A 24102-nucleotide genomic window follows, 5' to 3' on the forward strand; every position below is an offset into this window, starting at 1 on the left:
TGGATCCGAGCAGACGCCCTGGATGGATCCGAGCAGACGCCCTGGATGGATCCGAGCAGACGCCCTGGGTGGATCCGAGCAGACGCCCTGGGTGGATCCGAGCAGACGCCCTGGGTGGATCCGAGCAGACGCCCTGGGTGGATCCGAGCAGACGCCCTGGGTGGATCCGAGCAGACGCCCTGGGTGGATCCGAGCAGACGCCCTGGGTGGATCCGAGCAGACGCCCTGGGTGGATCCGAGCAGACGCCCTGGGTGGATCCGAGCAGACACCCTGGGTGGATCCGAGCAGACACCCTGGATGGATCCGAGCAGACGCCCTGGGTGGATCCGAGCAGACGCCCTGGGTGGATCCGAGCAGACGCCCTGGGTGGATCCGAGCAGACACCCTGGATGGAGCCGAGGAGACGCCCTGGATGGAGCCGAGGAGACTCCCTGGATGGAGCCGAGGAGACGCCCTGGATGGAGCCGAGGAGACGCCCTGGATGGATCCGAGCAGACGCCCTGGATGGATCCGAGCAGACGCCCTGGATGGATCCGAGCAGACGCCCTGGATGGAGCCGAGGAGACGCCCTGGATGGAGCCGAGGAGACGCCCTGGATGGAGCCGAGGAGACGCCCTGGATGGAGCCGAGGAGACTCCCTGGATGGATCCGAGCAGACGCCCTGGATGGAGGACTTTATCGCATGGAAACCTTTAGCGTATTTATTTGATGCAAAGTCACCATAAATTCAAATCGTATGCATAATTGACAGTGCCGGACTGCACATGCAACCCAAATGCAGTTAATGAACCCTACAGGAACCCCCTACAGTATAGCCTATAAAAGAACATGTGCCTCTTTTAGCTGTCATTGTGCATCTTCAGACAGTCACAAATTTGATAGACCTATGTACAATTCACTACATAGGGCCTAGGCATCTCTGCCACAGATGTGAAGTCTGTTAACAATTCAGAGGCAAAAATACTATCTTCTCCTGTCCTATGGAGCCTAGGCTATTTTCCTATCCAGTCTCATTCCCACTGAAACCCCATATCATGACTCCTGCCTCACATGAAAATCCCTAACTTTATTTTGTAATCCATAGGTTGCATTATCAAAGCACATCTCTCACATATGCATGTTAAAACGCAACTATAACATTTATCCCGCTTCTCTGTGCTGTCTTGTACTTGCTGCCCACATGAGAACACGTCCAGCAGCATACCACCCTGCATCCCAGTGCTGGCTTACCTCTAAGCTAAGCAGGGTTGGTCTTGGTCAGTCACTGGATGGGAGACCAGATGCTACTGGAAGGGGTGTGAAAGTGCCAGTAGGAGGCACCCTGCATCCCAGTGCTGGCTTAACTCTAAGATAAGCAGGGTTGGTCTTGGTCACTCACTGGATGGGAGACCAGATGCTACTGGAAGGGGTGTGAAAGGGCCAGTAGGAGGCACCCTGCATCCCAGTGCTGGCTTACCTCTAAGCTAAGCAGGGTTGGTCTTGGTCAGTCACTGGCCAGATGCTACTGGAAGGGGTGTGAAAGGGCCAGTAGGAGGCACCCTGCATCCCAGTGCTGGCTTACCTCTAAGCTAAGCAGGGTTGGTCTTGGTCAGTCACTGGATGGGAGACCAGATGCTACTGGAAGGGGTGTGAAAGTGCCAGTAGGAGGCACCCTTTCCTGGTCTCCAGGGCAGTGATTGGGGACATTTCCTTGTGTAGGATGCTGTTTTTCAGATGGGATGTTAAACAGGTGTCTTTTACATTTACATTTAAGTCATTTAGCAGACGCTCTTATCCAGAGCGACTTACAAATTGGTGCATTCACCTTATGACATCCAGTGGAACAGCCACTTTACAATAGTGCATCTAAATCTTTTAAGGGGGGTGAGAAGGATTACTTATCCTATCCTAGGTATTCCTTAAAGAGGTGGGGTTTCAGGTGTCTCCGGAAGGTGGTGATTGACTCCGCTGTCCTGGCGTCGTGAGGGAGTGTGTTCCACCATTGGGGAGCCAGAGCAGCGAACAGTTTTGACTGGGCTGAGCGGGAACTGTACTTCCTCAGTGGTAGGGAGGCGAGCAGGCCAGAGGTGGATGAACGCAGTGCCATTGTTTGGGTGTAGGGCCTGATCAGAGCCTGGAGGTACTGAGGTGCCGTTCCCCTCACAGCTCCGTAGGCAAGCACCATGGTCTTGTAGCGGATGCGAGCTTCAACTGGAAGCCAGTGGAGAGAGCGGAGGAGCGGGGTGACGTGAGAGAACTTGGGAAGGTTGAACACCAGACGGGCTGCGGCGTTCTGGATGAGTTGTAGGGGTTTAATGGCACAGGCAGGGAGCCCAGCCAACAGCGAGTTGCAGTAATCCAGACGGGAGATGACAAGTGCCTGGATTAGGACCTGCGCCGCTTCCTGTGTGAGGCAGGGTCGTACTCTGCGGATGTTGTAGAGCATGAACCTACAGAAACGGGCCACCGCCTTGATGTTAGTTGAGAACGACAGGGTGTTGTCCAGGATCACGCCAAGGTTCTTAGCGCTCTGGGAGGAGGACACAATGGAGTTGTCAACCGTGATGGCGAGATCATGGATAGGGCAGTCCTTCCCGGGAGGAAGAGCAGCTCCGTCTTGCCGAGGTTCAGCTTGAGGTGGTGATCCGTCATCCACACTGATATGTCTGCCAGACATGCAGAGATGCGATTCGCCACCTGGTCACCAGAAGGGGGAAAGGAGAAGATTAATTGTGTGTCGTCTGCATAGCAATGATAGGAGAGACCATGTGAGGTTATGACAGAGCCAAGTGACTTGGTGTATAGCGAGAATAGGAGAGGGCCTAGAACAGAGCCCTGGGGGACACCAGTGGTGAGAGCGCGTGGTGAGGAGACAGATTCTCGCCACGCCACCTGGTAGGAGCGACCTGTCAGATAGGACGCAATCCAAGCGTGGGCTGCGCCGGAGATGCCCAACTCGGAGAGGGTGGAGAGGAGGATCTGATGGTTCACAGTATCGAAGGCAGCCGATAGGTCTAGAAGGATGAGAGCAGAGGAGAGAGAGTTAGCTTTAGCAGTGCGGAGCGCCTCCGTGATACAGAGAAGACTCTCTGTGGTCACTATAGACCCCATTATTGTAAGAGTAGGGGTGTTGACCCTGGTGTCCTGGCTAAATTCCCAATCTGGTCACTTAATCATCCCCAGCTTACAATTGGTGCTTTCCTCCTCTCCCGTGTAACTATTTTTGTTCCTGGAAATGAGAATGTGTTCTCAGTCAACTAACCTGGTTAAATAAATAAAAAATAAATAGCTTTGGTAGAGAATGTGTGATCAACAAACCAAATGTAAATATGGATTTTTTTTTTAAAGAGTTGGTCCCCGATAGGTCTACCTTGATATTTAAACTATTTCCACTCTTCATCTCCCCCTTATTCATGAGCTGATCTGTATAATCATCAACTACTTTATTATTATTGCTTTTTATTTGAGTCTACTAGGTAAATATGCTCTTCTAGTAAATATGTTATTTTAGTCTACTTGGTAAATATGCTCTTCTAGTAAATATGTTATTTTAGTCTACTTGGTAAATATGCTCTTCTAGTAAATATGTTATTTTAGCCTACTTGGTAAATATGCTCTTCTAGTAAATATGTTATTTTAGTCTACTTGGTAAATATGCTCTTCTAGTAAATATGTTATTTTAGTCTACTTGGTAAATATGCTATTCTAGTAAATATGTTATTTTAGTCTACTTGGTAAATATGCTCTTCTAGTAAATATGTTATTTTAGTCTACTTGGTAAATATGCTCTTCTAGTAAATATGTTATTTTAGTCTACTTGGTAAATATGCTCTTCTAGTAAATATGTTATTTTAGTCTACTTGGTAAATATGCTCTTCTAGTAAATATGTTATTTTAGTCTACTTGGTAAATATGTTATTTTAGTCTACTTGGTAAATATGCTCTTCTAGTAAATATGTTATTTTAGTCTACTTGGTAAATATGCTCTTCTAGTAAATATGTTATTTTAGTCTACTTGGTAAATATGCTCTTCTAGTAAATATGTTATTTTAGTCTACTTGGTAAATATGCTCTTCTAGTAAATATGTTCCCACCACTGGCCCTGCCCTGGGTTGGGTACTGTTCCCACCACTGGCCCTGCCCTGGGTTGGGTACTGTTCCCACCACTGGCCCTGCCCTGGGTTGGGTACTGTTTCCACCACTGGCCCTGCCCTGGGTTGGGTACTGTTCCCACCACTGGCCCTGCCCTGGTTTGGGTACTGTTCCCACCACTGGCCCTGCCCTGGTTTGGGTACTGTTCCCACCACTGGCCCTGCCCTGGGTTGGGTACTGTTCCCACCACTGGCCCTGCCCTGGTTTGGGTACTGTTCCCACCACTGGCCCTGCCCTGGGTTGGGTACTGTTCCCACCACTGGCCCTGCCCTGGGTTGGGTACTGTTCCCACCACTGGCCCTGCCCTGGGTTGGGTACTGTTCCCACCACTGGCCCTGCCCTGGGTTGGGTACTGTTCCCACCACTGGCCCTGCCCTGGGTTGGGTACTGTTCCCACCACTGGCCCTGCCCTGGGTTGGGTACTGTTCCCACCACTGGCCCTGCCCTGGTTTGGGTACTGTTCCCACCACTGGCCCTGCCCTGGGTTGGGTACTGTTCCCACCACTGGCCCTGCCCTGGGTTGGGTACTGTTCCCACCACTGGCCCTGCCCTGGGTTGGGTACTGTTCCCACCACTGGCCCTGCCCTGGTTTGGGTACTGTTCCCACCACTGGCCCTGCCCTGGGTTGGGTACTGTTCCCACCACTGGCCCTGCCCTGGGTTGGGTACTGTTCCCACCACTGGCCCTGCCCTGGGTTGGGTACTGTTCCCACCACTGGCCCTGCCCTGGGTTGGGTACTGTTCCCACCACTGGCCCTGCCCTGGGTTGGGTACTGTTCCCACCACTGGCCCTGCCCTGGGTTGGGTACTGTTCCCACCACTGGCCCTGCCCTGGGTTGGGTACTGTTCCCACCACTGGCCCTGCCCTGGGTTGGGTACTGTTCCCACCACTGGCCCTGCCCTGGGTTGGATACTGTTCCCACCACTGGCCCTGCCCTGGGTTGGGTACTGTTCCCACCACTGGCCCTGCCCTGGGTTATTCTGAACAGAATGAGTCTGTTCGTCCATTGTGAAGAACATTTTCAGCGGTGCACATGAATTCTTGACTCCTTCCTACGTGCACCAAAGTTATACATCTGTTCTCTGAATTGCCCTGTGAAAGCCTATCACTGTAAGATCATACTTTATAACTTAGCTAGTCATGTTGGCAATATAACAAACTTTTGAATGATGCCCACCTGAGCCAGATTGTGATTTATAATGGGCAGTTTTTGAATAAACTACAACAGTAATTATGTGATGGCGGGGATGCAGGGCTGTATTCCAAACAAAACAACTACAAGTGTACTTGTTCTAGTTCCTCAATGGCACAGCGAGGAGAGATCAAAAACTAAGCTTATACTTTAACTCTTTTTTTTTGTCATAAAAGTGCATTAGAATGTCCTAGGACCTGTGCACATTTTGGAGAGGTGCTTGGCCAGTTGGAGACACCAGTTAGACCTCTCACTCAAACCCTTGTCATTTTTTTGGTCTTATCTACCCTACATTTTCCCGGAATATTCTTATCATGTTACTGAATTTATCCAGATTTCGTTATTAACAAATGCGGTAAAGTTCAGTAAATGTCAAATCGACATAAAATCAACAGTGTTTGGATTCAGTCTTGTGTCAGGTGAACTGTTGTGTCCTCAACTTTGGTCTGATCATTTTCTCATCATCTCCAAACTGTTACCTTTCAGTTGCTACCATGCTTATGAATATGCATTTCACATTTCTTCTGTAAGAACATTTACAATTTAGCCTTATCAAAAAAAGAGTTATAGATTGAACAGCGGGTTCACAACAGGAAAATGTACATATTACAAAAACTTATTTGATGTGGAACAGCAAGCATAACTCAATCCAATTCAAGTCAATTCAATTTATTTCAGGTGAGGGACACGGGCGTGGCGGTAACCCAGGGCCAGCTGGACGACCCTCAGTACCAGGAGCTGGACAAGAGGCTGAAGGGTCTGGACCGTGGCTGGGACGAGCTCCACAAGATGTGGGACAGCAGGAAGGGCTTCCTGGACCAGGGCCTGGGCTTCCAGCTGTTCATGAGGGACACCAAGCAGGTGGAAACCATCCTCAACAACCAGGTAAGATAACATGTTCTCGTTGACTTACGTAGCTAAATAAAGGTTTACAAACATCCTCAACCACTAGATAAGATTAACCAATGTTGTTATTGTAAAAGATAATTTGTTCTCAGTGATTTGCCTGGCTAACTAAAAGTTTACAAAAGTTTCCATAAGCATTTCCCTCATGTATTTGTATTTTATTTGTATTGTGGGTTTTACTGTGAATGCTGGAATGAGTAAGATGTTCTATGTATTCATTACACATGGCCCGAGTTGTGGAGTAGTGGATTACAACAAAACTGCAATCCAATACGTTACCAGCAAAAATATTGTAATCAGATTACCGATACTTTTGAAAAACTAGATGATTAATTCTAGGATTACTTTTAAATTCAGAAAGGATGTTTGTGGAAAAAATGACATTCAAATCAGCATTGAAAAAGGCTCAAGTTTAAGTTTGTTCCACCTGAGTGAGTCTGACCACAAGTCAGAGACCAAAATGAAGACACACCAAATGTGTTTGATGGGAAAAGAGCAGGAATAGATTTATATAGGCTACAGGGTGATGTAGGCTTGTACACAATCGCCCAACCTTAAAACACTCACTCACTCACTCACTCACTCACTCACTCACTCACTCACTCACTCACTCACTCACTCACTCACTCACTCACTCTCTGTGTGGTTACAGTAGGCTAACGTATGTCAATGGTTTAAGGAACAACAGTAACATCAGGCAGGATTTAGGCTACCAACTGCTTAGCCAGTTGTAGCTCAATCTTGTGTGCAATGATCACATTCCCGCACTGACTGACTGTGTGGAGGTTCATTGATTTAACGTTACGTTAGCCTACATGATACACTAGCAAAGTAATAAAATATATAGCTGTCGGCTATATTAGCCACGACTTACCGTTCTTTGTGCAGCTTCAAATGTCGAACAAAGTTGGAAATTGTTACGCCTCCGCCTGTAATTTTCTTCCCGCATATTTTGTAAGTTGCAATACATTTTTTGTTGATACAGCGTCGTTCTTTCCAAGGGCTCCATCTGAATTCAGCCGCGGACGTTCCTCTGCTCTGCCACGCACAACTGTTTCTCAGCTGGCACAGATTGATTGGCTGCTGTCCGATTCAAACTGTAATCTGTTAAATGAAGAGTTGATGCGCTGCACACTTTTTAAAAGCATCATTTTTAATATTTGGGCTTGAGGAGGGTATCAAGTCAGGTCGAGTCATAAGGCTCAAGGTCAAGTCACGAGTCATTGGTGTTAAAGTCGAGTTGCAAGTCATCATATTTGTGACTGGAGTCCAAGTCATGTGACTCGAGTCCACACCTCTGGCAACTGCTGTCAGCATCCAAAGATTAAACTTGAATAAACGTTTGGTGGTAAGGACGACAGCAGTGGTGTACCCTATGGGCATTTAGCACTTATTTTTATATCTACATAGCACATTGATATGAATCACGCTGCTGCTCTCATTTAACTATTTGCGCCTCATGGATTGTGGCTTTTATGGATGGCTGTTCACAAATGTATATGTGTATTTTAACCCAATAATTGTTTAATTAAAGTTTAAGCTGCCTATCAATCATTGTCCCAGCCTATGGATTCAACGTTTGAGGGAGTTCCTCTCTTCTACACCCCTCTGTAGAATTGTGCTCCATACTATCAACAACTAATTTATTGTTTATTGCTCAATGTCATTTGTGCTGATTCCCCCCAAAATCCATAAGCCTAACGGACACATGCTCAAACTCGTACACTTTTGATAGACTTACATGAGCAATCTGTAGTTGATACATACATTTTTGTTCTTATAAAAGAATGATTTTCTTTTTTTAAATGTTTTTTTATTTAACTAGGCAATTCAGTTAAAGAACAAATTCTTATTTACAATGAAGGCCTACCCCATCATAAACCTGGACAATGCTGGGCCAATTGTGCGCCACCCTATGGGACTCCCAATCACGGCCGGTTGTGATACAGCCTGGAATCAAACCAGGGTGTCTGTAGTGATGCCTCTAGCACTGAGATGCAGTGCCTTAGTCCGCTGCATCACTCTTAAAGGGAAAGTAATCTGATTACATTCCTCAGGTTGGGTAATCCAAAAGTTACATTGCTGATTAGAATTTTGGACCGGTAACTGTAATGGATTACATTTAGAAGTAACCTACCCAACCCTGCACATGGCAAATAAAGTGAAAATTTGAAACATGGAATATAAATGGAGTTAAAAACCCAATGAAAATGGATAGCTGTACAGCAGAAAATAAACTGTGACTAAAACACTGATTTGTTTGTGACTGTATGGCTACTGCAATACACACTGACAAGCCTGATACCCTGGACGGAGCAGATATTTGATTGATTGAATGATTGATTAATTAATTGTTTGTCACTCTGTGGCAGGAGTACACTTTGGCCCACACAGACAAGCACGACACCCTGGATGGAGCCGAGCAGGCCCTAAAGAAGCACGAGGACTTTGTCTGCACCATGGACGCCAACATGGAGAAGCTTGCCAGCACGCTTGAGGGGGGACAGAGATTGGTGGACAGTGGGAACCTCTACTCCCCCAGGGTCCAAGACAAGATGGACTCCATCCATGACAGGTCAGTCTTTTTCTGGTATAATATTTGCTTAATTACTTTAATAATGAAAATGGGAAGCAAAATCAACCTCCAAAAGACATCAGTTTTCTTCGAAAAGACAGGACAGTTGAAAATAAATCAAATAAAACATCTTAGTATATTATCCATAAATGAATATAAATGGCCCCCTCTTTTATTCTTTTGATTCGAGTGTCAGTCATGGGTTTACAATGGGTCACTCTCTGTCTGTACTTCCACAGAGAAAATCTCTACACTACACTACCTGACCTATTGACCTTTACTTGTTCTCCAGGAGCAGCTTGGTCTGTTCCCTCAGTAGTGAGTGTTAAGCACATAGAGTAGTTCAGCTAACTATTATCCTGCCACTCTGAGGAGTATGAAACACATAGGTTGTCTCCCAAATGGCACCCTATTCCCTACACAGTGCAGTACTTACTACATACTGTAAGTGGACTATAAAGGGAATAGGGTGCCATTTGGGATGCAAACATACTATAGAGTAGTTCAGCAAGCTATTATCCTGCCATTTTGAGTCGGCTAGGTCAGCAATACATCACTACATTGTTCCAGTGGAGGGGGAGAGAGCAAGTGGATGCTCTTTCTCCCATTAACGTACGCCATCACCATCTGATCCGATTCCACTCTAAGGGAGACAGGAGGGGGGCACCAGACGCCTGCTATGATGGATATTGATCCCAGAGAGAGTGCTCTTCACTGGATTGCTTCAAAGAGCAGGGGCTGTAATTGGAAAGGCTCAGCAGGGGATTGCATGTTTTTTACTTCTGAAGGTAAACACCCCACCATCGGTCTCTGTTTTGGCGACCTTGGTCGTATTCATTAGGCACCAAACGAAAGGAAAATGGACTGAAACAGAAAGGGACAACTTGGAATGAGATATGCTCATTTTCGTTTACTGTTACAAAATTATTTTATAATGCTTTCCGTTGTGTGCCCTACTGAACACAACCTTGCGGATATGGGAGTGAGTGTAATGTGTTATTCTGTTATGTCTCTGTGTGTTTGATCTGCAGGTACAACAAGAACCGAGGCAAAGCCAACGAGGTGACAGGGATCCTCAAGGATAATCGTGATCTTCAACACTTCCTGCAAAACACTCAGGATGTAAGTTATTTTATTTATTTTCTGGGGACACGATAGATAGATGTGTTCCTGTCTACTTCTTACTAGTGTTCTTGTCTGTGCTGACTCTGTATTGCTCTCCCTCTCTCCACCTCTCCTCTCTCCATCTCTCCCTCTCCTCTCTCCATCTCTCCCCTCTCCTCTCTCCACCTCTCCCCTCTCCTCTCTCCACCTCTCCTCTCTCCATCCTCTACCTCTCCTCTCTCTACCTCTCCCCTCTCCTCTCTCCACCTCTCCCCTCTCCTCTCCTCTCTCCACCTCTCCTCTCTCCATCCTCTACCTCTCCTCTCTCTACCTCTCTCCACCTCTCCTCTCTCCACCTCTCCCCTCTCTTCTCTCCACCTCTCCTCTCTCTACCTCTCCACCTCTCCTCTCTCCACCTCTCCCCTCTCCTCTCTCCACCTCTCCTCTCTTCATCCTCTACCTCTCCTCTCTCTACCTCTCCCCTCTCCTCTCTCTACCTCTCCCCTCTCCTCTCTCTACCTCTCCACCTCTCCTCTCTCCATCTCTCCCTCTCCTCTCTCCATCTCTCCTCTCTCCATCTCTCCTCTCTCCATCTCTCCTCTCCTCTCTCTCCACCTCTCCCCTCTCCTCTCTCCACCTCTCCCCTCTCCTCTCTCCACCTCTCCTCTCTCCATCCTCTACCTCTCCACCTCTCCTCTCTCCACCTCCCTCTCTCCCTCTCCATCCTCTATCTCTCCACTCTCCACCTCTCCCTCTCTCAATCCTCTTCTCCCTCTCCACCTCTCCCCTCTCCACCTCTCCCCTCTCCTCTCTCCACCTCTCCTCTCTCCATCCTCTACCTCTCCTCTCTCTACCTCTCCACCTCTCCTCTCTCCACCTCCCTCTCTCCATCCTCTATCTCTCCACTCTCCACCTCTCCCTCTCTCAATCCTCTCCCTCTCCACCTCTCCTCTCTCCCTCTCTCCATCTTCCCCTTCCTCCCCCACTTCCTCCTCCACCCGTCAACCCTCCTTCTCTCTATCTCTCCAGCTGACTCTGTGGATAAACGAGAAGATGTTGACTGCTCAGGATGTGTCGTACGACGGAGACAGGAACCTTCACACCAAGTGGAAGAAGCATCAGGCCTTCATGGCTGAGCTGGCCTCCAACAAAGACTGGCTCAACAAGATAGACCAGGTGTGTGTGCAAGGTGTGTGCGTGCGTGCATATGTTAGAGAGAGAGAGAGAGTGTGTGCGTGTGTGCGTAAGGTGACATATCTACACTGAGCTAGTCAGAGCCTGTTCTCTACTCTCTCCACTATAGTATCAGTTACTGTTTATCCTTGCTATATGCCACATGCTAAAATATGTCAGAATGTTGTCCCCTGAATGTCACCTTCTATCATCATCCTTGCTCTTCATAAAGGCATCTAGACAAACTGGCATCTGTTTCTGTTTACTTGATTAAAATAATAATGTAAAAAGCAAGAATCAATCAATCAAACGTATTTATAAATCCTTTTTTACATCAGCTGATGTCACAAAGTGTTATACAGAAACCCAGCCTGAAACCCCAAACAGCAAGCAATGCAGATGTAGAAGCACGGTGGCTAGGAAAAACTCAGAGCCAGAATGGCCTACAGGGCAGGATATCCTGTTTCTGTAGCATGTCCTGGACAGTAGTCTGTCACGGTAATCATATAGTGTATCCCATCATAATCCTTATCATTCATGTACCCTGCTTGTCATCCACAGGAGTTGATGGATTCTATAAATAGTAAGAATGTTTCTCCTGAATGTGGCCTTTCTAATCTCCCCTTGGTGTCATCAACATCCACACAGGAGGGTCAGGAGCTGATGGACTCCAAACCTGATTTCGAGCCAATCGTGACGGTGCGTCTGGCCAGGCTGCATGAACTGTGGGACAAGCTGGAGTCCACTGCCGAGGACAAGGCCCGTCTGCTGTTTGATGCTAACCGCTCCGAGCTGTTTGACCAGAGTCAGGCTGACATGAAGAAGTGGCTGGCTGAGCTGCAGAAGGAGCTACAAGGAGACGACGAGGTCAAGGACCTCACCAACGCCAACATCCTGCTCAAGAAGCACCAGGTATGTGTGTGTGTGTCTGTGTGAAGGGGTGTGTCTGTCAAAAGTTGTGTCCTATGTCTGGCTAGCCTCTCTAACCCCCCCCACCTCCAGCAAACAGAGAACCATGTGCGTGACCGAGCCAGGGAGCTGGAGGATCTCCAGGAGGCTGTCCAGAAGCATGGTGGCCCGGCCGGGAGCAGGGAGGACCAGCCGGAGCTGGAGGCTGAGCAGCAGGCCATCCAGAGGGACTTCCAGCAGCTCCTCACCCCCCTGGCCCAGCGCAGGGGCAAGTTGGAGGCAGCCAAGGCCGTGCATCAGTTCTACCGGGACCTGGCTGATGAGATTGTGAGTATACCTTTCAGCTTATTGTCATCCCCATTATAGTACTGTTTTTACTATCTGAAACCTGTCAGAATGCTTTCTCAGAGAATCGCTGACATGAACACTGTGGTATTCTTCACTGCTCTCTCTCTCTCTCTCTCTCTCTCTCTCTCTCTCTCTCTCTCTCTCTCTCTCTCTCTCTCTCTCTCTCTCTCTCTCTCTCTGTCTCTCTGTCTCTCTCTCTCTCTCTGTCTCTCTGTCTCTCTCTGTCTCTCTCTCTCTCTCTCTCTCTCTCTGTCTCTCTCTCTCTCTCTCTCTCTCTCTCTCTCTCTCTCTCTCTCTCTCTCTCTCTCTCTCTCTCTCTCTCTCTCTCTCTGTCTCTCTGTCTCTCTCTCTCTCTCTCTCTCTCTCTGTCTCTCTCTCTCTCTCTCTCTCTCTCTGTCTCTCTCTCTCTCTGTCTCTCTCTCTCTCTCTCTCTCTCTCTCTCTCTCTCTCTCTCTCTCTCTCTCTCTGTCTCTCTGTCTCTCTGTTCTCTCTCTCTCTCTCTCTCTCTCTCTCTCTCTCTCTCTTCTCTCTCTCTCTCTCTCTCTCTCTCTCTCTCTCTCTCTCTCTCTTCTCTCTCTCTCTCTCTGTCTCTCTGTCTCTCTCTCTCTCTCTCTCTCTCTCATTCTCTCTCTCTCTCTCTCTCTCTCTCTCTCTCTCTCTCTCTCTCTCTCTCTCTCTCTCTCTCTCTCTCTCTCTCTCTCTCTCTCTCTCTCTCTCTCTCTCTCTCTCTCTCTCTCTCTCTCTCTCTCTCTCTCGCTCATTCTCTCTCTCTCTCTCGCTCATTCTCTCTCTCTCTCGCTCATTCTCTCTCTCTCTCATTCTCTCTCTCTCTCTCTCATTCTCTCTCTCTCTCTCTCTCTCATTTTCTACTTTTTTCTCATTCTCTCTATCTCTCTCTCTCTATCTATCTCTCTCGCTCTCTCTTTCTCTCTCTCTCATTTTCTATTTCTCTTTCTCTCTCTCTCCATCTGTCTTTCTCTCTGCCGGTCTATCGTAGCTCTGGGTAGAGGAGAGGTTGCCCCTTGCGATGTCAGATGAACATGGCAGCAACCTCCAGACGGTCCAATTGCTGTTGAAGAAGAACCAGACGTTACAGAGGGAGATGAAGGGCCACCAGCCGCGGGTGGAGGAGGTGTTGGAGCGTGGCCGGAGGATGGCATCAGCCGCTACAGAGGAGTGCGGGCCGGAGGCAGAGCGTATTGGAGAGCAGGTGGGCACACACACACCAGAGGAGGCTGCTGAGGGGAGGGCAGCTCATAATAGTGACTGGAATGGAGTCAATGGAATGGCATCAAACATGTGGTTTCCATGTAGTTGATAACATTCCATTCCGGCCATTATTATGACCCGTCCTCCCATTAGCAGCCTCCACTGACACACACACACACACACACACTCCCTTTCCTATTTCCTTCAACCCTGGTTATCAGTTTGTTTTTGAGACTGTGTGTTTTCTTTGTGTTCTATATTGTAAAGCATCTGTATAAAGGGCTATAGAAAACCTGTGTATTGCTTTGATTACAGGTGAAGGAGCTGATGGAGGTGTGGGCCAGGCTACAGGAGGAGATGGCTAAGAGGAGAGAACGGCTGAATGGATCTAACCGGGCCCAGCAGTACTACAACGATGCTGACGAGGCAGAAGCCTGGATAGGAGAGCAGGAACTCTACATGATTGCTGATGACAAGGCCAAGGTCAGGATGGAAGGGGAGAAGAAAGAGTGGAAGGGGAGAGGAAAGGAGGGGAGAAGGGGAGAGGAAAGGAGGGGAGAGGGGAGGAAGGGAGGAGAGGAGATGGGAGGAGGGAAAGAGAGAAGAGAGGAGAGAGGAACTGAGGAGAGAGGAGTTGAGGGGAAAGTAGGTGAGAGGAGGGAGGAGGAGATGAGGCAGAAGCCTGGATAGGACAGCAGGAACTCTACATGATTGCTGATGACAGGTCCAAGGTCAGGATGGAAGGGGAGAGGAAAGAGTGGAAGGGGAGAGGAAAGGAGGGGAGGAGAGGAGAGGGGAGGAAGGGGGGAGAGGAGATGGGAGGAGGGAAAGAGGAGAGAGGAGGTGAGAGGAGGGAGGAGGCAGAGGCCTGGATAGGACAGCAGGACCTCTACATGATTGCTGATGACAGGTCCAAGGTACTTATTCACAAAAAATGTTTAGAACTATCAGGTAGCTCTATTGATTAATTTGAGAGTGGTTTTTATTTCCCTTTATAGCAAACCAAGTGGTGGGGATGCTGTTTGGCTGAAAAACAAATGACAGGTTGTGACTTTAAAGTGTTAATTTGTTCTCCATCATTCGCCAGGATGAGCAGAGTGCCATGTTGATGTCGAAGCGTCACCTGATAGTGAAGCAGGCTGTAGATGTCTACTCAGACTCCATCCAGAAGCTGTCTGACCGTGCTCAGAAGATGCTGAATGAAGACCACCCTAATGGGTGAGTGGAACCCAGACACCAGGGTTCAGTCATCTTACCCTGTGTACTACAATGTAGCTTGTCACTACGTTCTCTGTAGGCCTCAGAGTATTCAAGACTATGTTGCATAAATGTATTAATCCATTTTTCGAATTGGTCTCTTGTTCCTCATTTACATTTACATTTAAGTCATTTAGCAGACGCTCTTATCCAGAGCGACTTACAAATTGGTGCATTCACCTTATGACATCCAGTGGAACAGTCACTTTACAATAGTGCGTCTAAATCTTAAAAGGGGGGTGAGAAGGATTACTTATCCTATCTTAGGTATTCCTTGAAGAGGTGGGGTTTCAGGTGTCTCCGGAAGGTGGTGATTGACTCCGCTGTCCTGGCGTCGTGAGGGAGTTTGTTCCACCATTGGGGGGCCAGAGCAGCGAACAGTTTTGACTGGGCTGAGCGGGAACTGTACTTCCTCAGTGGTAGGGAGGCGAGCAGGCCAGAGGTGGATGAACGCAGTGCCCTTGTTCGGGTGTAGGGCCTGATCAGAGCCTGGAGGTACTGAGGTGCCGTTCCCCTCACAGCTCCGTAGGCAAGCACCATGGTCTTGTAGCGGATGCGAGCTTCAACTGGAAGCCAGTGGAGAGAGCGGAGGAACGGGGTGACGTGAGAGAACTTGGGAAGGTTGAACACCAGACGGGCTGCGGCGTTCTGGATGAGTTGTAGGGGTTTAATGGCACAGGCAGGGAGCCCAGCCAACAGCGAGTTGCAGTAATCCAGACGGGAGATGACAAGTGCCTGGATTAGGACCTGCGCCGCTTCCTGTGTGAGGCAGGGTCTTACTCTGCGGATGTTGTAGAGCATGAACCTACAGGAACGGGCCACCGCCTTGATGTTAGTTGAGAACGACAGGGTGTTGTCCAGGATCACGCCAAGGTTCTTAGCGCTCTGGGAGGAGGACACAATGGAGTTGTCAACCGTGATGGCGAGATCATGGAACGGGCAGTCCTTCCCCGGGAGGAAGAGCAGCTCCGTCTTGCCGAGGTTCAGCTTGAGGTGGTGATCCGTCATCCACACGGATATGTCTGCCAGACATGCAGAGATGCGATTCGCCACCTGGTCATCAGAAGGGGGAAAGGAGAAGATTAATTGTGTGTCGTCTGCATAGCAATGATAGCAATGATAGGAGAGACCATGTGAGGTCCTCACTATGTAACAGTATATTTGAGAGAGGGAGGGTGTGGTTATGATTGTGTCTCTAACCAATAAAAGATCAGACAGCTATGAAACAGTAAAGCCATGATGCATGATGATGACATGTCTCATCTTGTCAGTCACTCTCTCTTTCTCCTCTCTCTATCCTGATCTCTCTCTCAATTCAATTATCTCTCTCTCAATTCAATTCAATTATCTCTCTCTCTCTCTCAATTCAATTAATTTATCTCTCTCTCAATTCAAGTATCTATCTTTCTCTTCTCTTCTCTCCTCTCTCTCCCTCTCTGTCTCTCATTCTCTTTCTCTTTCCCTCTCTCGCTCTCTCTCCCTCTCTGTCTCATTCTCTTTCTCTCTTTCTCTTTCCCTCTCTCGCTCTCTCTCCCTCTCTCCCCATAGTGAATCTATCATCCGTCGTCAGGGCCAGGTGGATAAACAGTACGCTGGTCTGAAGGACTTGGCAGAAGACCGCAGGAGGAAGCTGGACCATGTCTATCATCACTTCCTGCTGAGCCGAGAGGTGGAGGATCTGGAGCACTGGATCGCTGAGAGGGACGTGGTGGCCTCCTCACAGGAGATGGGACAGGACCTGGACCATGTTACAGTGAGGAGGGAGGGAGAGGATGGGAGGGAGGGAGGGACGTGGTGGCCTCCTCACAGGAGATGGGACAGGACCTGGACCATGTTACAGTGAGGAGGGAGGGAGAGGATGGGAGGGAGGGAGGGAGGGAGGGAGGGATGTGGTGGCCTCCTCACAGGAGATGGGACAGGACCTGGACCATGTTAGGAGGGAGGGAGTGAGGAGGGAGGGGGAGGGAGAGGAGGATGGGAGGGAGGAGGAGGGGGAGGATGGGATGTGGTGGCCTCCTCACAGGAGATGGGACAGGACCTGGACCATGTTACAGTGAGGAGGGAGGGAGAGGATGGGAGGGAGGGAGGGATGTGGTGGCCTCCTCACAGGAGATGGGACAGGACCTGGACCATGTTACAGTGAGGAGGGCGGGAGAGGATGGGAGGGAGGGAGGGAGGGACGTGGTGGCCTCCTCACAGGAGATGGGACAGGACCTGGACCATGTTACAGTGAGGAGGGAGGGAGAGGATGGGAGGGAGGGAGGGACGTGGGTGGCCTCCTCACAGGAGATGGGACAGGACCTGGACCATGTTACAGTGAGGAGGGAGGGAGAGGATGGGAGGGAGGGAGGGACGTGGTGGCCTCCTCACAGGAGATGGGACAGGACCTGGACCATGTTACAGTGAGGAGGGAGGGAGAGGATGGGAGGGAGGGAGGGAGGGACGTGGTTACAGTGGCCTCCTCACAGGAGATGGGACAGGACCTGGACCATGTTACAGTGAGGAGGGAGGGAGAGAATGGGAGGGAGGGAGGGAGGGATGTGGTGGCCTCCTCACAGGAGATGGGACAGGACCTGGACCATGTTACAGTGAGGAGGATGGGAGGGAGGTCTAGGACCTCTGGAGGGCTTCAATGAGCTTCCCAGGAGTACTGAAGCTGGGGGAAAACTAACAAATAAATGTAAAGTTCTAGGTAGCTGAAGGGATAGAGAATGGTCCAAGCATGAAGTCCCACCTTGTATTAGTTCTCTCTGTAATATTCTGTATTCTTATGACGTATATCCACGATCTTATAATTGATTTATTATCTTCACATTTTTAAGATGATTTTATTTTCCGTTTCCTTCTCCAAATCAAAAACGTCCAGATCCTGAGGGACAAGTTCCGTGACTTTTCCCGGGAGACAGGGATGGTGGGACAGGAGAGGGTGGACTATGTGAACCAGACGATAGATGAGCTGATCAAGGCGGGCCACACGGAGGCTGCTGCCATGGCTGATTGGAGGGACAGCGTCAACGAGAGCTGGGCTGACCTGCTGGAACTCATAGACACCCGAGTTCAGCTCCTACAGGCCTCCCACGACCTGCTCAAGTCAGTCTGCACACAACCTGCTCAAGTCAGTTTGCACACAAATGACCGCAAATGGTTCATCAATGCCACTAACTGTTTTTGGCTTTGTATGCCTAGGCTCCAAAACAAGACAAACACAAAAAAACATTTAGACATTTCATAGATGTTTGAGATCTGACTTCTGACAGAAGTATGTGTACACCACAGTGTGGTCTGACGGGTCAGCTGTCGTTCTCAGGTACTTCGATGATGGGAAGGAGCTGGTGTCTCAAATCCAGGAGAAACTAAATGAGATTCCTGCTGACCTGGGAGAAGACTTCAGCAAGGCAGATACCTTCCACCGCATGCACGCCGCCTTCGAGAGGGACATCAGCGCCCTGGGAAAACAGGTACACCTTAACCCCATACTTCCTGTTTGGCCTGGAGTTGAGAGGTCTACAGGAGAGGCAGCATTAAGACTAAGAGATATTATGCTGACTAGAGATGGCGCTAGTGTACAGCCATGTACAGTCGTGGCCAAAAGTTTTGAGAATGACACAAATATACATTTTCACAAAGTCTGCTGCCTCAGTTTGTATGATGGCAATTTGCATATACTCAAGAATGTTACAAAGAGTGATCAGATGAATTGCAATTAATTGCAAAGGTCCTCTTTGCCATGTAAATGAACTGAATCTCCCCCCAAATATTTCCACTGCATTTCAGCCCTGCCACAAAAGGACCAGCTGACATCACGTCAGTGATTCTCTCGTTAACACAGGTGTGAGTGTTGACAAGGACAACGCTGGAGATTACTCTGTCATGCTGATTGAGTTCGAATAACAGACTGGAAGCTTCAAAAGGAGGGTGGTGCTTGGAATCATCGTTCTTCCTCTGTCAACCATGGTTACCTGCAAGGAAACACGTGCCGTCATCATTGCTTTGCACAAAAAGGGCTTCACAGGCAAGGATATTGCTGCCAGTAAGATTGCACCTAAATCAACCATTTATCGGATCAAGAACTTTAAGGAGAGCGGTTCAATTGTTGTGAATAAGGCTTCAGGGCGCCCAAGAAAGTCCAGCAAGCGCCAGGACCGTCTCCTAAAGTTGATTCAGCTGCGCACCACCAGTACAGAGCTTGCTCAGGAATGGCAGCAGGCAGGTGTGAGTGCATCTGCACGCACACTGAGGTGGAGACTTTTGGAGGATGGCCTGGTGTCAAGAAGGGCAGCAAAGAAGCCACTTCTCTCCAGAACAGACTGATATTCTGCAAAAGGTACAGGGATTGGACTGCTGAAGAAGTCATTTTCTCTGATGAATCCCATTTCCAATTGTTTGGGGCATCCGTAAAAAAGACAAGGTGAGCGCTACCATCAGTCCTGTGTCATGCCAACAGTAAAGCAACCTGAGACCATTCATGTATGGGGTTGCTTCTCAGTCAAGGGATGGGGCTCACTCACAATTGTGCTTAAGAACACAGCCATGAATAAAGAATGGTACCAACACATCCTCCGAGAGCAACTTCTCCCAACCATCCAGGAACAGATTGGTGATGAACAATGCCTTTTCCAGCATGATGGAGCACCTTGCCATAAGGCAAAAGTGATAACTAAGTAGCTCAGGGAACATAAATTGATATTTTGGGACCATGGCCAGGAATCTCCCCAGACCTTAATCCCATTGAGAACTTGTGGTCAATCCTCAAGAGGCGGGTGGACAAACAAAAACCCATAAATTCTGACAAACTCCAAGCATTGATTATGCAAGAATGGGCTGCCATCAGTCAGGATGTGGCCCAGAAGTTAATTGACAGCATGCCAGGGCGGATTGCAGAGGTCTTGAAAAAGAAGGGTCAACACTGCAAATATTGACTCTTTGCATCAACTTCATGTAATTGTCAATAAAAGCCTTTGACACTTATGAAATGCTTGTAATTATACTTCAGTATTCCATAGTAACATCTGACAAAAAATATCTAAAGACACTGAGGCAGCAAACCTTGTGAAAATGAATATTTGTGTCATTCTCAAAACGTTTGGCCACGACTGTACAGTTCAAGTTATATCAAGGTGAGTAATCATATCAAGATTTATTTATACAGCACATTTCAGACATGAAATGCAACTCAATGTGCATCATGAAAAAAACGAATAAAAACTAATGAAAATAAAAACTGAAATATTTACTACACAACAAACATGAGGATAAAAAAAACAGCAACAATAAAGACTGAAAAGCACCCCGAGGTAAAGCAAAGCTAAAAATGTACACCACAGTCTGGTCTGATGGGTGGAGCTAAAGACCGCATTTGTTTGTGTATGCAGGGCTCCCTGTAGCAACACATTGCAATATCCCTGAACCCCAGTTGTGATTGGAGTTGTTCAAATCCGGCTCAAAGGGCCATAAAGAAAAGAACAGCATCTAACTTAGAGGGCATGAAAGTCTTCTACATTCAGGTTTCTCTCTGTCACCACCATAGTATAACAGTATCATGTTTTATAGATATAGAAAAAGCACCTCCACCTCCCTCCTTCTCCCCCACCAGGTGCAGCAGTTCCAGGAGACAGCGGCCCGTCTGCACGCCCAGTATGCTGGGGACCAGGCTACAGAGATCCAGGCCCAGGAGAAGGAGGTGGTGGAGGCCTGGAAGGCTCTACTGGATGCCTGTGACGGCCGCAGGAAACGCCTGGAGGAGACAGCTGACAAGTTCCGCTTCTTCACCATGGTCCGAGACCTGATGGCCTGGATGGAGAGCACCATACAGCAAATAGAGACACAGGAGAAACCACGGTAAACTCTTGTGACCGACTGTTGACATACATTCTAGCTAGCTAGTGCAGCCAAGACTGTGGGGGGAGGCAAGGGGGTCCCATGTCTCCGTTGGAGCCAGGTGTTGGCAACACCACAGCTGTGGGTTTAATTCCTGCTCATACTGAATATATGCATGGAAAAGCATCTTCATGACTACACAATAGGAAATGGAGGAGAGTGGACAGGCAATATGGAGGGGTGAGGGGATGGAGAGAGAGAGCGATAAAGTTAGATGATAACCTTTCTACCTCTCCCCAGGGACATGCCATCAGTTGAGCTGCTATTTGGGTGACAGGATGGAGAGAGAGGGATAGAGCGATAGAGGATGGAAAGAGAGGGTGGAGAAAGAGAGCAGAGAGAGATAGAGGATAGAGAGAGAGAGAGGGTGGAAAAAGCGAGCAGAGAGAGATAGAGGATGGAGAGAGAGAGTGTGGAGAAAGAGAGCAGAGAGAGATAGAGGATAGAGCGATAGAGGATAGAACGATAGAGGATACAGCGATAGAGGATAGAGAGAGAGAGGGTGGAGAAAGAGAGCAGAGAGAGATAGAGGATGGAGAGCAGAGAGCGATAGAGGGTGGAGCGATAGAGGGTGGAGCGATAGAGGGTGGAGCGATAGAGGGTGGAGCGATAGAGGGTGGAGCGAGAGAGGGTGGAGCGAGAGAGCAGAGAGGGTGGAGAGAAAGCGATAGAGGATAGCGCGATAGAGGGTGGAGAGAGAGAGGGTGGAGAGGGAGAGGGTGGAGAGAGAGAGCAGAGAGGATGGAGAGAGAGAGGATGGAGAGCAGAGAGCAATAGAGGATAGAGCGAGAGAGGGTGGAGCGAGAGAGGGTGGAGCGAGAGAGGGTGGAGAGAGAGAGGGTGGAGAGAGAGGGTGGAGAGAGAGGGTGGAGAGAGAGCGATAGAGGATGGAGGGTGGAGAGAGAGAGGGTGGAGAAAGAGAGCAGAGAGAGATAGAGGGGGTCCGCTCACCAACCAAGATTTCACAAAATGGGACAAACACCAAATTGAGACTGCATGCAGATTCCTGCAAAAATATCCTCAGTGTACAACGTAAACACCAAATAATGAATGCAGAGCAGAATGAGGCCGATACCCACTAATTATCAAAATCCAGAAAAGAGACGTTAAATTCTACAACCACCAAAAAGGAAGCGATTCCCAAACCTTCCATAACAAAGCCATCACGTACAGAGAGATGAACCTAGAGAAGAGTCCCCTAAGCAAGCTGGTCCTGGGCCTCTGTTCACAAACACACCCCACAGAGCCCCAGGACAGCAACACAATTCGACCCAATCAAATCATGAGAAAACAAAAAGATAATTACTTGACATATTGGAAAGAATTAACAAAAAAACAGAGCAAACTAGAATGCTATTGGCCCTAAACAGAGAGTACACAGCGGCAGAATACCTGACCACTATGACTGAATCAAACTTAAGGAAAGCTTTGACTATGTACAGACTCAGTGAGCATAGCCTTGCTATTGAGAAAGGCCGCCGCAGGCAGACATGGCTCTCAAGAGAAGACAGGCGATGTGCTCACTGCCCACAAAATGAGGTGGAAACTGAGCTGCACTTCCTAACCTCCTGTCCAATGTATGACCATATTAGAGACAAATATTTCCCTCAGATTACACAGATCCACAAAGAATTAGAAAACAAACCCAATTTTGATAAACTCCCATATCTACTGGGTGAAATACCACAGTGTGCCATCAGTGGCAAGATTTGTGACCTGTTGCCACAAGAAAAGGGCAACCAGTGAAGAACAAACAACATTGTAAATACAACCCATTTTATGCTTATTTATTTTCCCTTGTGTACCCTTAACCATTTGCACAGTTAAAACACTGTATATATACATAATATGACATTTGTAATGTCTTTATTGTTTTGAAACTTCTGTATGTGTAATGTTTATTGTTCATTTTTATTGTTTATTTCACTTTTGTACATTATCTACCTCACTTGCTTTGGCAATGTTAACACATGTTTCCCATGCCAATAAAGTCCTTGAGTTGAATTGAATAGAGCATGAAGAGATAGAGAAAGAGAGTACAGTGAGATAGAGGATGGAGAGAGAGAGAGAGAATGGAGAGAGAGAGGATGGATAGAGAGAGTATGAGGAGATAGAGGATGAAGAGAGATATAGGAAGGAGAGATAAAGGAAAGAGAGAGGATATTGAGATAGAATAGAGGATGAAGAGAGAGTTAGAGGATAAAGATATATATGATGGAGAGAGAGAGGCTGGAGAGAGAGGCTGGAGAGAGAGGCTGGAGAGAGAGGCTGGAGAGATAGAGGTTGGAAAGAGAGAGGATGGAGAGAGATGATTGAGAGATAGAGGGTGAGAGAGGATGAAGAGAGAGTATGGAGAGATGGAGAGAGAGAGAGATAACGATGAAGTGATAGACGATAGAGAGATAGAGGATGGGGAGATAGATAGAGGATAGAGTAGAGAGAGAGGCAATAGAGCGATAGATGCAAGAGAGAGTTAGAGGATGAAGAGATAAAGGAAGGAGAGATAAAGGAACGAGAGATAAAGGGATGAGAGATAGAGGCAAGAGAGAGATAGAGGCTAGAGCGAGTTAGAGGATAGAGAGATATAGGATGGAGAGAGAGGCTGGAGAGAAAGAGGCTGCTGGAGAGAAAGGCTAGAGAGATAGAGGCTGGAGAGATGGAGTGATAGAGAATGGAGAGAAATAGGTAGAAACAACCTGTTATCATCTAACTTTCTCTCCTCAGGGATGTGTCATCAGTAGAGCTTCTTATGAAGTACCACCAGGGGATCAGGTCTGAGATCGACCAGCGTGGACCAAAGTTCTCTGACTGTGTGGCGCACGGCAAGGCTCTGCTGGCATGCAAACACAAATACTCTGCTGAGGTGAGGAACACCAGGACTCTATATCAATTCTTTGCATCCTATCTCCTCGCCTTTGCCTTCCCTCAGACCTTCTCCTCCAATGTGTTTTGAGAAGGAGGCGAGGAGAGGGTATGCAAGGAATCAAGGAAAGGAATTGGGAAAGACCCTGGGGCCACTTGACATTTTTTCAGATACAGTATGTGGATTTTTCTACATCTTGTGACTACCTCATTTAAACACTGAACTCAATTGACCATCCATGTTGCTGTCATCTGTATTCTCCCTCAGATCAAGGAGAAACTGATCCAGCTGATGGAGAAGAAGAAGGAGATGATGACCAAGTGGGACGACCGATGGGACTGGCTCAGGCTCTGTGAGTACAACAACAACCACAATGACAACAACAACAACCACAACAACAACAACCACAATGACAACAACCACAATGACAACAACAACAACAACCACAATGACAACAACAACCACAATGACAACCACAACCACAATGACAACCACAATGACAACCACAATGACAACCACAATGACAACCACAATGACAACCACAACAACCACCACAA

General features: G+C 48.1%; 2 protein-coding genes across 4 annotated transcripts in view; one reads left to right on the top strand and one right to left on the bottom strand.

The window, feature by feature from the left end:
- Positions 1 to 24102, top strand: part of LOC118369049 (spectrin beta chain, erythrocytic-like) — a 98172-nt gene that overhangs the window by 53378 nt on the left and 20692 nt on the right. For all 3 annotated transcript variants that reach the window (XM_052496626.1, XM_052496627.1, XM_052496625.1), the window contains 15 exons: positions 6003 to 6209; positions 8603 to 8805; positions 9837 to 9927; positions 10939 to 11085; positions 11731 to 11994; positions 12085 to 12318; positions 13337 to 13549; positions 13864 to 14031; positions 14636 to 14766; positions 16354 to 16558; positions 17672 to 17895; positions 18113 to 18263; positions 20399 to 20643; positions 23407 to 23545; positions 23813 to 23897. In XM_052496626.1, coding sequence (XP_052352586.1) covers positions 6003 to 6209; positions 8603 to 8805; positions 9837 to 9927; positions 10939 to 11085; positions 11731 to 11994; positions 12085 to 12318; positions 13337 to 13549; positions 13864 to 14031; positions 14636 to 14766; positions 16354 to 16558; positions 17672 to 17895; positions 18113 to 18263; positions 20399 to 20643; positions 23407 to 23545; positions 23813 to 23897 — 2707 coding nt within the window. The remainder of the gene's footprint in view (positions 1 to 6002; positions 6210 to 8602; positions 8806 to 9836; positions 9928 to 10938; positions 11086 to 11730; positions 11995 to 12084; positions 12319 to 13336; positions 13550 to 13863; positions 14032 to 14635; positions 14767 to 16353; positions 16559 to 17671; positions 17896 to 18112; positions 18264 to 20398; positions 20644 to 23406; positions 23546 to 23812; positions 23898 to 24102) is intronic.
- On the bottom strand, positions 1877 to 15910 carry LOC127915883 (uncharacterized). Its single transcript, XM_052496634.1, has 2 exons — positions 15611 to 15910; positions 1877 to 2430 (listed from the first exon to the last, which is right to left on the bottom strand). Exons 1-2 carry the CDS (start codon positions 15811 to 15813, stop codon positions 1884 to 1886), a joined length of 750 nt encoding a protein of 249 aa, XP_052352594.1. The 5' UTR covers positions 15814 to 15910; the 3' UTR covers positions 1877 to 1883.

Source organism: Oncorhynchus keta, chromosome 35 (assembly GCF_023373465.1).
Source record: "Oncorhynchus keta strain PuntledgeMale-10-30-2019 chromosome 35, Oket_V2, whole genome shotgun sequence".
Classification (NCBI taxonomy): Eukaryota; Metazoa; Chordata; class Actinopteri; order Salmoniformes; family Salmonidae; genus Oncorhynchus; species Oncorhynchus keta.